Source organism: Ptiloglossa arizonensis, chromosome 7 (genome assembly GCF_051014685.1).
Source record: "Ptiloglossa arizonensis isolate GNS036 chromosome 7, iyPtiAriz1_principal, whole genome shotgun sequence".
Classification (NCBI taxonomy): domain Eukaryota; kingdom Metazoa; phylum Arthropoda; class Insecta; order Hymenoptera; family Colletidae; genus Ptiloglossa; species Ptiloglossa arizonensis.
Genome location: NC_135054.1, coordinates 5423394 through 5436215, shown reverse-complemented (window position 1 = coordinate 5436215; position 12822 = coordinate 5423394). Strand labels below are relative to the sequence as shown.

General features: G+C 30.9%; 1 protein-coding gene across 2 annotated transcripts in view; it reads left to right on the top strand.

The window, feature by feature from the left end:
* Vha100-2 (V-type ATPase subunit a family protein Vha100-2) overlaps positions 1–11893 on the top strand; it is a 71356-nt gene extending 59463 nt beyond the window's left edge. For both annotated transcript variants that reach the window (XM_076315880.1, XM_076315879.1), the window contains exons 4-14: positions 1880–2008; positions 2122–2210; positions 3464–3590; positions 4450–4626; positions 5992–6204; positions 6358–6571; positions 7910–8333; positions 8809–8936; positions 9020–9252; positions 9499–9890; positions 10554–11893. In XM_076315880.1, coding sequence (XP_076171995.1) covers positions 1880–2008; positions 2122–2210; positions 3464–3590; positions 4450–4626; positions 5992–6204; positions 6358–6571; positions 7910–8333; positions 8809–8936; positions 9020–9252; positions 9499–9890; positions 10554–10650 — 2223 coding nt within the window. In that variant the 3' untranslated portion in view covers positions 10651–11893. The remainder of the gene's footprint in view (positions 1–1879; positions 2009–2121; positions 2211–3463; positions 3591–4449; positions 4627–5991; positions 6205–6357; positions 6572–7909; positions 8334–8808; positions 8937–9019; positions 9253–9498; positions 9891–10553) is intronic.
* Positions 11894–12822: the final 929 nt, after the last annotated feature.

Sequence of the window (12822 nt, the reverse complement as noted above, 5' to 3'; positions counted from 1 at the left end):
AAATAGGTCTTCTGTAAAGATATTCCACTTTGACTTGTTTACCGGTTGAATAATTCTAGGCACCCTTTGAATCAATAATTCAATTGTATTTCGAGTAATAGTCTTCTAACATTCATTTAGCAGCTTCCACAAGTGTTTTTTCAACGTTGGTATTTTCCAATCGTTGAATATACGCTTTAGAAGGATTAACTGCTCACACTTACATTTATAAACAAAACAAAGAGTGCACGGAGAGGTAATCGTATGTAAATTAATCTATACTATATATTTCTAGACAGAAATTAAAATAACAGAACGGTTAGAATCACCTTGTAGTAATTATGCAATAAATATTATAAAAAGTAAGGTGATCTCAAACTTTTGGCTGGTAGTGTATGTATTACTTGATATCAATTTTTGATACTGATATTTATGTTATTATTACTCGTCGATATCAATACATATAAATGTATAACAAATAGGAAACAAAGTCTACTGAATGTAGAATTAATAATTGTAAACAGACACAGCTTTAAGTGATAACTTTTATCGATTAGATTTTGTAATTATTTAAGTTGTACCTGTTTGCTTCGTACTGCTTGTTTCGTATCGATTAGATTTTGTTTCTTATTTTTTGTACACTTATAATGGTATCGATGTCTACTCAAATATTTATTAAGAAAGTATCATTATTGAAAATTGATACCAACTACTCGAGATTTCGATATCTTTCGATACTACTTATTATTACTCCATTTAGAATTACATTTAATAATACTGTATCAGATTTAATAACAACATATTTATTGTAAAAATTTAGCGATTAGTTTTCTTACATTACATTTTTTCCTAAATCAGAAAAAGAATATTAAAAATTAACTTGAGTCACTCTTTAAGTTGCATCAAATGTTTCAACTTTATCTACGTCCAGTTACCTTTCAATCTGATAATCTCATCAATTTAATAATTTAAAGATATGTTCGTAACATGAAAAATTTCGAAACAATGCAAAGAAAAATGTCGATTTTCTTGAACTTCTAATGAAGAAAATGTTTAAAAAATGTTAGATATAATTTATGAATGAATAGTTTAACGATCACTGTGTTAAGTAGTACATAAAATAGGGGATTTGAACTATTTTTACTTCTTCAAAAAAGAAGAAATAAATAATTTTTATTATGTTTGTTTTAATTAATTCAAAATTAAGTTATTTTATTCCTTAACAAAGAAGATTATTTAAAGAAAGTTTCTGGCTAAATTAAATGGTTGCAAAACGCTCCCATAAATAAGTAAATTGTATTTATTAAAATATATAATGTAACGATATGACAGAGAACAGAAAACAAGTAACATATATGTATAATTTTCTTGAACTAAAATGTAGGATTCATTAAATAATAAGTGGCATGTTTAATCTCTTCAAAGATAGTGGCACATACATATATACGTATGTATACATTTTGTTTTCCGATTACTTTAAGTACTATAACGTTGATTTAATCACTATAATTGCGAATACATAATCGTAATATTAAATTGTTCAATGATATAACACGACAAAAGCATTCCAACGTTGATACATAGTCAGAATTTTTAATTAATTTCTATAAAGCGACTCATTACTGACGAGGTAAAAATAATACAAGAAAAATTAATTATTCCTACGTTTGTTGATCTATTAAATAATAGAAATAGATGTTTTAGTTATCCATGTTTCTCTATGTGAAAAATTTGTTCTCGTGTTTCTTTCAAAATCTATATTACAATGGTATTGTTTACCCCTCGGGGGGGGGGGGGGGGGGGGGGAGCGAGGGGGTCGCGCTACTTGTAAAACACCGATATAAAATATGAATCCATATTAAAATATAATATAGTTTGCAGTTTCTGCGTGTTCTTATAGGCCAATCTCGAGAAACATGGGAACGACATATTAGAGCTGAGCCAAAACGCGGTGAACCTGAAGAGTAACTATCTCGAGTTGATGGAATTACGGCACGTGCTCGAGAAGACGCAAGTGTTTTTCATGGAGGTACCTAAAGTAGTTCAGCAGCTTTTGCTCATAGCGTCGTCCTCCTTCATGTAATCGATGTTACCGTTCTATTGGAGAATCAAGATTCGTATCATCTTCTTCTATATCAACAGGAAGAGGCCAATGACTCGATTACCAGGACTCTAATTAACGAGGAGGCACCGAATTCGGCACCAAGCGCGATAAGTCGGGGACGTCTCGAGTATGTTTTCATTGACAATATACAAACATATGTTTAGTATACCATTAAAGTTTCTTTGTTTCGAAAGGGTTATCTTTTTTTTTGGACATAGACAGTGGTGGATTATCGTATAGACGGTGAAGGCTTAAGCCTCCGAAAGCTCTTAAATTGATAAAAAAAAGGTACTATTTCATTTTAAAGCTTCATTTTAACTCATAAAGAAGGCTTTATTTACACAAAATTATTTAAGAAATAGCGTTGGCCAAGGCCATTTCAATCATTTACCGATAATGTTAGAGATTATAGATCACAGAAATATATACAAAGATTGTTACTTTTATATATTTTTATTTTATCAATCAATACTTATAACTTCATAAGTGATGAGTAAAATCAAAATTCGTGCCTTATATTTATTTATTTCAATTTCAATATTTCAAACTGTTCGATCGGGCCATCAAATTTTGTTTGCGCTTCACACTACTCGAATGCATAATCCGCCTCTGGATATAGGATTCTCTTTTTTGCATTGTGCGCTATTTGTTACACCAAATTTGAACGTGAGAATTAATTAGTTTTTGTTCTTCTATGTTTACGCTTTCAATCGCTCCACTTAGCGCAATTGTCATGATTAATGCTATCGCGCGTGAGTTGACTTCACCAGCTGTTGTTCGTTTTGGTTTTGTTAAGTACGTTTACGAATAATTACGATGTTGTGTAAACGAAAGGTTTGATTTAAAGTAGAACGCAGTTGTGTAATTCGAGACTTGCTTACTGTTTTCTTTCAATATTCTACTCGTTCACTCTCGATGCATTTTAGCTTGAGGTAAAAAAGTTCGATTTCTCGAACAAAAACTCGGCCTTCTCTGGACAAATGAAACGCTAAGACTCGATCTTTTTTTTTGCAGTTATCCGGAAATTACTGTATTAAGCAAGATTTGAAATGAAAGATTTTTTTAAAATTATAGAATTAACGAGAAGAACGACAAATATCTTCGTGAAGAGTGCTCGAGGCAGAGTTAATTAAACATAAAGAATCAATTTTAATTTTTGTAATATTGAGTGAAATAATTGAAACGAAGAACTATTTTGCGAATAATTGTAATTTATAATAGTATTTTGATAATTGAAATATTTTGGGTGAAAATTCTTAAAATTGTTCATTATAGACATAACTACTTTTGGAACATCGCAGATTAGGAAGTAAAAAAATGAATATAATATAGAAAATTCGGTTTTAATTGTTCTTTTACTCGTTGAAATTTTTCTTTCAGATTTGTTGCTGGAGTAATAAACCGAGAACGAGTGCCAGCTTTCGAGCGAATGCTATGGCGAATATCCCGAGGAAACGTATTTCTACGACAAGCTGAATTAGAAAGGCCACTAGAAGATCCAGCTACTGTTAGTATTCTCCATTTATTTTCTCTCGAAAAATCGTTTGATCCACGTATGGTCGACTTAAAAACGAGTTTTACCGTAAATTACATATTTGAAATGTATGTGTTTTTATATCATGCCATTATCTTTATTTTATCGACAAATATTCATTTTTTCTCCGTCAGTATCGTATCGTCCTGTAAAACCATACATGTAGATACTGAAGTTCAATTGAATCGATACGATTTTCTCATTAATAGCAGATTTCTTTCTTACGACATTTTTTTGCTAGTTTCATTATTCAATATTTAACATAACAATTGAATGCAGAAAAAATACAATCCACGAACGGCACTCCATTAAATAGAAAACCATACTTCAGCGTTTGAAAGACAATATTATAAACTGTTACAAAATCAAAACGATGGATTTACACTTGTAGATAAAATTAAACTTTACGAAGAAATGAAAATAATTTTTCAGTGTATGTTAAAGAAAAAGGTTTTCTTCACTCAACTTAAATTATTCTATCTGATAAGTCTCTCACGTGGTATGTCGACTAGAAGTCTGAAGTGAAACTTTGCAAATGCATGCTGACCTTCGGAGGAGTGAAATTCAAATAGGTTTAGAGAATGGTCAAGTCCTCGAAACTTGATTGCTCGTTTCCTGTTCTTCATAAATAATATGCGTTGCTGTTCGAGGTTTTTAAAAAAGGAAATAGTTCTGTAGTAAATGATTAAAGACAATATTACCGACTCCTCGTTTCATCAAAACCGTTTTAGTTTTCGGGAACTGTAGCTTTATTCGAGTACTAATTGTTCCGATTTTCATGTTTTCTCAGTCTAGATGTATAAGCTTTTTTTACCCTTGTGAATTGTTTTAGGGCAATAAGATTTACAAAACGGCCTTTGTCGCATTTTTCCAAGGAGAACAACTGAAAAGTCGTATCAAGAAAGTTTGCAGTGGTTTCCACGCAACTTTGTATCCCTGTCCGCATAGTCACTCGGAGCGTGATGAAATGGTTAAGGGAGTTCGCACGAGATTAGAAGATTTAAACATGGTGAGATTGTTAGACATTTTTCAGCTTTCTTGGGGTGTTTTATTTTAATTGCATTTCGTTTTCTTTTTGCAAATAAGTGTATGAAATTAGTGCACGTATGAGATATGTTAAAGATTTTACATTAAAAAGCATATACATTCTACAATTATGTATGTAAGTATATATATATGTACAGAAATATGGTAAGTGTTGTGTGCAATGAAGGATAATGCAATTGTAGTCACTTTGATGACTTGACAAATATTGTTTTTAACAAAAATGACCCAAAAATTAGAACAGTCCGATTATTTATTATTTCATAAGAATAATGCGCCATAAATCTGTGAAGAAATCATTGCTCTTATATAGAATAAATCAAAAAATAAATTTATAAAATGCAAATAAAATAGTATTTTGTTCAGGATTTGCCGATGAACTTTAACAAAAATTTATTCGGACAAATATTGTACACTTTAAAGGAGATTTTATAATGCATTATTCAAGTTTCTTTTATCACTTGTATGAAAGTCACTTGTGTTCATTACTTTCATCACAGTTTTACAGATTCGATCAATCTTTGTTCTTCTGTAAAGTACACCACATTAAAATTACTTCGTGGATTTAGTTTTTATCCTACCTTGCCCAGTTACACAGTTGCTCTGGAAATCTATTTATTTTGTTTCTCTCTTTTGTGTTAACTTATTAATATTCCTTCCTTCTTATCATAATTTGTTTTCTTATAATTTTGAGAATACATATTTTAGATCTTAAGTTTTCCTGAAAAGAATCACAAATGATGTGATTAAACCGTCGAATAGAATATATATATACTAATAAACTCTGGTTCAACTTGTTCTTATAACCAACCGTTGCTCACAAGTTTTATTATTCATCATTAATCTTACTTAAAATTAATTTGAATATTTTTTAAATTCAAAGTGAATCGTTTGAAGTTTATATTATTAATACGATTGGATTCATTTCAATATTATCTATACATAGTGATTAAAATATTTACTGTAGGAAAAAATTCATTTCCACTTACGAAATTGAAGGTAACCCTGCAATTATAAAAATTACAACTGCTATTAGAAATCTGTAGAGAATATTGTATAGTCTTATTTGAACTATGCAATATGCTATTGTCTAGTATATCATAATATACTATACAATACAATACACTATAAATTAATACATCATAACATATCTATACTATACGATATACCTTCACATAGTATATTACATGCTCCAATTCTTATTAAAATCAATATTTACGTGGTTATCGAAGTGATTTCAGTTATATATCCCATGATGCATATTATGCTTTGATTTTTCAAATTATTGTACAGAAAATGATCTTCACTTTTCCTTTCCCTAACTTCACAGGTTTTAAACCAAACGCAAAAACATCGTCAAAGTGTGCTGCAAGACGTGGCTAAAAAGCTACCCAACTGGACTATCATGGTTCGAAAGATGAAGGCAATTTATCATACAATGAACCTATTTAATATGGATGTTTCCAAAAAGTGCCTTATAGGAGAATGCTGGGTGCCCCTTGCAGATCTTGACATTGTCCGAAATTGTCTTGCCGAGGGATCGGTTGGTTTTCTAATCAAATTACTTACAATATTCATTTATAACAATAGATCGTTTGAGTTTCAATTGATTTCAACGATTGGACGTTCTCATAATCTCCGCTGGAAACGTTTGCCCATTATGATCAAAGTTCTGTTAATATTTTACTTTCTTTAGCGACTCTGTGGTGGTTCAATACCATCTTTCCTCAATGTTATCCACACAAATGAAAGCCCGCCGACGTTTAACAGGACGAACAAGTTCACGAGAGGTTTTCAAAATTTGATTGACGCGTATGGCGTGGCATCCTACCGCGAAGCTAACCCGGCCCTTTATACAATTATCACTTTTCCTTTTCTATTTAGTGTCATGTTCGGCGATGCTGGCCATGGTAAGTGAATGACAAATATCGGTGTCTTGTAATTGTAATGTAATCACTTTTAAAAATCATCGATACATCAGCTCAGTTCATAAGTTCCAAATATGTACTACTTTGAATTAACAATGTATTTCCTGTTGCTATAAATAGTTCGTTGTCATTTCTCTTTATAATTTGCTCATATTCTCGTAAAATGTTTACTTTTGAATATAATCCTACTTGTAAAACTTTCTCATCTAAATAATTTGTTGTGTTTGTTTTTCGCTCGAGAAAATTAAAAGATCGATAATACCATTCAGGAATAAATGAACTTCTTAGTGATTCTAAGAACAATCTCTGGCGTACTTTTTTTTATTTCTTCAACGTTTCGATCTAAAACGAAGGCCTTCTGCAGAATTAATTAAATAGTTTCATCATTTTCATTTTATATCATATTTATAAATTTGTCTGGTAATTAATATGGAGCATAATTTGTTTGTATTTATTTCAATTTTCAGTTGAGATACTATTTAATTAATTCTGAAAAAAGTCTTTATCTTAGGCCAAAATGTTGAAGAAATAAATTAATTACTGAAAACTGGCCTGAAATTTCTCTCAGAACCATCGAGGATTTTATTTATACCTATGTTATATTATTAATTTTTCTCCTCCGATTAACTATGAAATTTTCGATCAAAATATTAATTATACAGAGAATAGAGTGGATAAAGCATTATTACAATTGTAGCTCGATCACAGTTTAAAAATAAGAAAGTACAAAGACTTTCATAAAATTTAAAAATACAGTATTCTTAAATAGTATTCTTATTGCAACATGTTGGTATCCATTTTCTTTGCATAGCCGACTTATAATAAATTAAGGCACTTGATGTATCGTGGGCCCACTTTATGTACAGAGTCGTTAAAAAATTCGCAACCAACAATACTGAGATACTGATTAGTCAAAAATTTAACAATCGAAAATTCTAGATGCAATTCAGAGATTATAAATCGCATTTCTTTTAAAGTTTTATACTCAATTCCTGTAGTACATAAATTTATTCCATCTTTATTACATAACCAATATTGCTTTGCACACTTTTCAATTATTATATTTTCATTAATACGCCTTAAGAATTTGCCTGCGAATTTTTACTGGCGGAACAAATTTTTAATATTTGTGTAATTTATCTTTACCAAATTATCGGAAGTTGTTAAAAACTCATGAATACCGTTATTACGTACATCCTGTATAAATTCATGAACGAAGATACGAACATTATACTCGTTAAATTAGAATATTATAAAAATTGTTCCATGAGTACGTGAATATGGCTTAATTTTTATTGAAAATGTTGATTTTTAATGCAGGTTTGATTGTTACCTTGTTTGCTGTGTATATGATCACATTGGAGAAGAAGTTTTTGACGCAAAAGTCATCGTCGGAAATTTGGAACATATTTTTCGCCGGTCGTTACATTATATTGCTCATGGGTCTGTTCTCCATTTACACTGGCCTTATCTACAATGACATATTCTCAAAGTCAGTTAACATATTCGGATCTAGTTGGCAAATTTCATATAATACACAAACAATCCTGGATAATGATGTGCTTCAGTTGGATCCGGCTACCCATGATTATAAACAAGTACCATATCCTCTGGGTATGGATCCAGTTTGGGTACTAGCTGAGAACAAGATTATATTCTTAAATTCGTACAAAATGAAACTGTCGATCATCTTCGGTGTCGTGCACATGATCTTTGGTGTCTGCATGAGTGTCATCAATATTATGTAAGTTTAATTTTTAAATATACAGTGTATAATAAACATCTTACGGGCTCGTTTCGTGTCAATGTCGATTTTAACATTTGTTACCGTAACTTCTTGAGTATTCAAGATTTCAACAGAGTGAAACTCGTTTTATGAAATCGCGACGATTACTCGACTACGCTAAATGTTTAATTCTATTTTTCAATTCTAAATGTTGTAGAAATAGTAATCAAATATCACGTCAAAATATAATATACTATTAATCAAATAAAATGAGTTTCTCGTTTACTTAATTTTTACTGCATTCTTTTTTTAAAGAAAATCAATTTAGGAAATTGAAATTATTCTAGTTTTTGCAGAAACTTCTCAGTACTTTTGAATCAGTTGTATAGATTGATTAATTCCACAACATAAATGTAGAATATTCTCTTCTGAATAAGTAGCTTTCTTGAAACGATAAGAAATAATACTAACAATATTTGTACGATACTTTTAGGTTCTTCAAGAGATACTCGAGTTTATTTTTCGAATTCTTACCACAAGTGCTCTTCCTTATTTTCTTATTTTTCTATTTGGTGGTTTTGATGTTTGTCAAGTGGGTCTTATACGACGCCGCTTCAGAAGGTGTGTATTCTATAATAATTTTAATCAACAAATTTAGTTTCCAACTTTATCACAATATTGAATAATACATTGTACTTTAATAGATAAGAAGTTCCTACCGACATGTGCCCCATCAGTGTTGATTACATTTATTAATATGATGTTGGGCGGTCATACCCCTATGGCAGCAGGTTGTCCAGAATATATGTTTCCTGGTCAGGCTTCTTTACAATTGGTGTTAGTAATATTGGCAGTATTGTGTATCCCTATAATGCTTTTCGGCAGACCAGTTTACTTTTTGCTCTCAAGAAAGAGGAAGAAAATGGGTAAAAGTTGGGTAAGCAAATACAATTTCATACAACCACCGAGTGAAAAAAAAATTTGAAAGCAGGTGGATGACGAGACAGTTATGCGATATATTTATATTTTATTTTACAAAGATAATTCGCGATTAAGCTGAAGCAATTGAAAAATTACAGTGTTCAATGTGTATGTTTCACTTTTTGATTATGTTTAATGCTACGATATGAAATGTTACGTTTAAAACGAACATGGACGTAATTTAACTATTTGCTCGTTCTAGAGTAATGGAACTGCATCTCAAGACATCGAATTGCAATCCGAAAGTCTGCAAACTGTTTCCGCGACCAGCGAAGCAAATGAACATGATCACGAAGAAGAATCGTTTGGCGAAATTATGATCCATCAAGCTATTCATACCATAGAATACGTTCTTTCAACGATATCTCACACTGCTTCGTATCTACGTTTATGGGCTTTGTCTCTGGCTCATGGACAACTGTCTGACGTATTATGGTCGATGGTGTTACGCACCGGTTTTGGCGCTGTAGAAAATAATTATGTACAGAGTGTTATTTTATTCGTTGTCTTTGCCGCTTGGGCCTTCTTCACCCTTTCTATTCTAGTTCTGATGGAAGGGCTTTCAGCTTTTCTTCACACGCTTCGACTTCATTGGTAAGTAGAAATATAAATACTTTACAATTTATTCTTCTCTGATACAGAACACATATAAGAATGGTGTAAGTTATTTAGCCTATGTTGTACGAATACGTTGATTGCTCAACGAACTCAACGTGTCCTCACATCGTAGACTGCAGACGCATCCAGAGCGATGATCCTTTATCCTGAGCATTTTTCAAAATATACCCTGTATCGCAAAAACTAAAAATGATTTAATTGTTTAGTAGTGTATATATTGTTTTTATATTATTCGCGTAATATTAATGTTGTTCAGAAACGTGTGAAGATTTATTTCGTGCAATCATTTCAATTAAATTCGACAGTATCTGTCACCGATAGTCCTTAAAGTAATTAATCTGTTGAATAGTTTTCTGAGTGAAATTTGTTAAAAAGTACAAGACCTTTAAAAAGGAATTTTCTTAATTACATTTTAGCAAATAGATTAGTTAGAAAAATTTCTAGAATTTCACCATTTACATCCGTCACGACTGATTGTTAAATCGGTGGTATTACAGTTGTTCTGTAATTCATGAAAAATTAAGGAAATATATCGTACTTTACTAATCGATTTAATAAAATTAATTCATAGAAATATAAGTGACACATTATGCCGCTCAGGGCGATGAACTTGTTTTATACGTTTTTATCTTTTTTTAGGGTGGAATTTATGAGCAAATTCTATGATGGCCAGGGTCAAGCCTTTCAGCCATTTTCTTTCAAAACTATTTTAGACACCGAAGAAAGCGAAGATTAAAAGACCACCTCTGTTAAACAGCAATAATTACAATTAATGTCTATCGCGTTATGCGGAAAGATTTGTTTTTATTTTATAATCAATTCAACGGTATAAATTATCACCTACGAAATTTAACTGCTAACCAAATTGTTTGCATAAAATGTGTGACGTGGATAATTGCAGACGCAATCTTGAATCCAAACTGTTTTTATCGTTCCTTTCTAAAGTCGTAAGACAACAGTATTCAATGTATGTATGTCTTATAAGCGCTACAGCAACTTATATTTAACCTAAATTTTAACATCCTTTTCGGATCAACAAACGTATCTTTATTTTAGTCTCGTATGATTTATTTATCACCGCTGCGTTTCAAAATTATACCGTATTTTAAAATATTATCTACGTTGAGTATCAAAATGTTATCTTCCAACGGTATACAAAATTATTATTCAAATTTTCTGATAATGAAATTCTAACGCATAACGATAGGGTTTTAATGAAGGGAAGTAGTATTGGTGGGATACAAAAACAACAAGAAATTTGTTGGTAATCAAATTACAGAATATAGAAAAAATATTTACAATTTGTCTAATAATATATTTTTGTTATTGGCGTGCAATTTTACATAATTTGTACTATAAATTTAATATATATTATACCGATGGAATTTTTCCAATTTTATGAGAAAAATAATTTTATCTCGGCTGATTTTCTAGCGTTTTATCGTAAACTTGTAATCGAGCGGAAAATTAAGGGTATACAGACTTTCCCGTGGAATTAAATTTTGCCGTGATTATATTTTTAAATATAATCATGTGCGCAGGAAAGTTGTATTAACAATGGAAAATATTTTTTAATCGAATAATAAAAGGGTCGTTTTCAACTTACAACTGAACATATTTTCGATCAGTACATATTGTCTTCATTCCATTAATCATCCGAGAAGGGAAAACAGATTGTATTATTGTCAAAATACGACACTAATAACAATGACTTATATCGCATAATAGAATATTATATTTACCATCCTATACGTCTACAATAATATGTTGCACGAAGAGAAAATATGAAATCTGAGAAGGGTGAGGTGAATGTACATATTATATTGTTAGAGTACAAATTGTTGAGAATGATTGGCAGAAAGTATTCGCCCCTTAATTAATAAAGAAATGCGTCGTCGGAGATGTATCCAATATATGTAGATATTAATATAATGTCGAAAAAGAGAGTGATACAAATATATATGACTATATTTTATGAACATCGTAACATTAAATTGTTTAAATATCCCCATACTTTCTCATATTTTCAAACGACGTAAATATATTTCGTACAGGTGAAGAAGTTTAATAAGACCTCTAAAGTATTTAGTGACCTAAGTGGAAGTGAAACGATTATATTAGACGATTATATAATCGCTTAACGATGTTATCTAATACTTTTTAAAAAAAGTGAGGCTATGAAAGTGTGATAAGAACCGAGTTACAGTATTGTTTCATTATAGGTTATTATTTGTGTTTCGTTGTAAGTAGTTTCTCAATCTCTTCATTGCTTTTGTAGTTGCCGCGGCGAGTGCGACGACGAGCGAGAGGGCACATGATGGCGGCAAACTATAAAGTTCTCACGAGTCTATGGCAACTTTGATAACTAATCGTAATATTGTGACGATCTTCAAACTTCGTTAACCAGCATCTATTGATATTGAATGAAAACGATATTCCAATTTCATTTTCTATTTCCAATACTTTTTCTTGTAATAAAAATCCATCAGTGAATTTCTCATTGTTCGCTATTTTAGAAACCACGTTTGAAGGCGGCTTTCCAAAACCTCAAAACTACATGCCTTTTTTTTTAATTTTAATTCATGGACTCTGTATAGCTTCTTAATTCACTTTCCTTATTTTAAATGCGTCGGATTGTTTCTATACAGACTTGATATTGCTCTGTTAAATTGGGGATAGTTCCTCTCACCGTATTCAACTTTTTGTGAATGTCATCAATCTTTCTTTCTATCGTTAATGAGGTTCTTTTCCGGTCCCTCATAATTTAACAATAATTTAACTATAATAACATACGCAATTGCAATAATAATTGTAATAGTACAATTTATTAAACTTTTCTCAAATTTAAATAACCTTTCCTTTAAACAAAAATTTATTTTCCTGTATCCCTATAAAATCGAAGCCATTG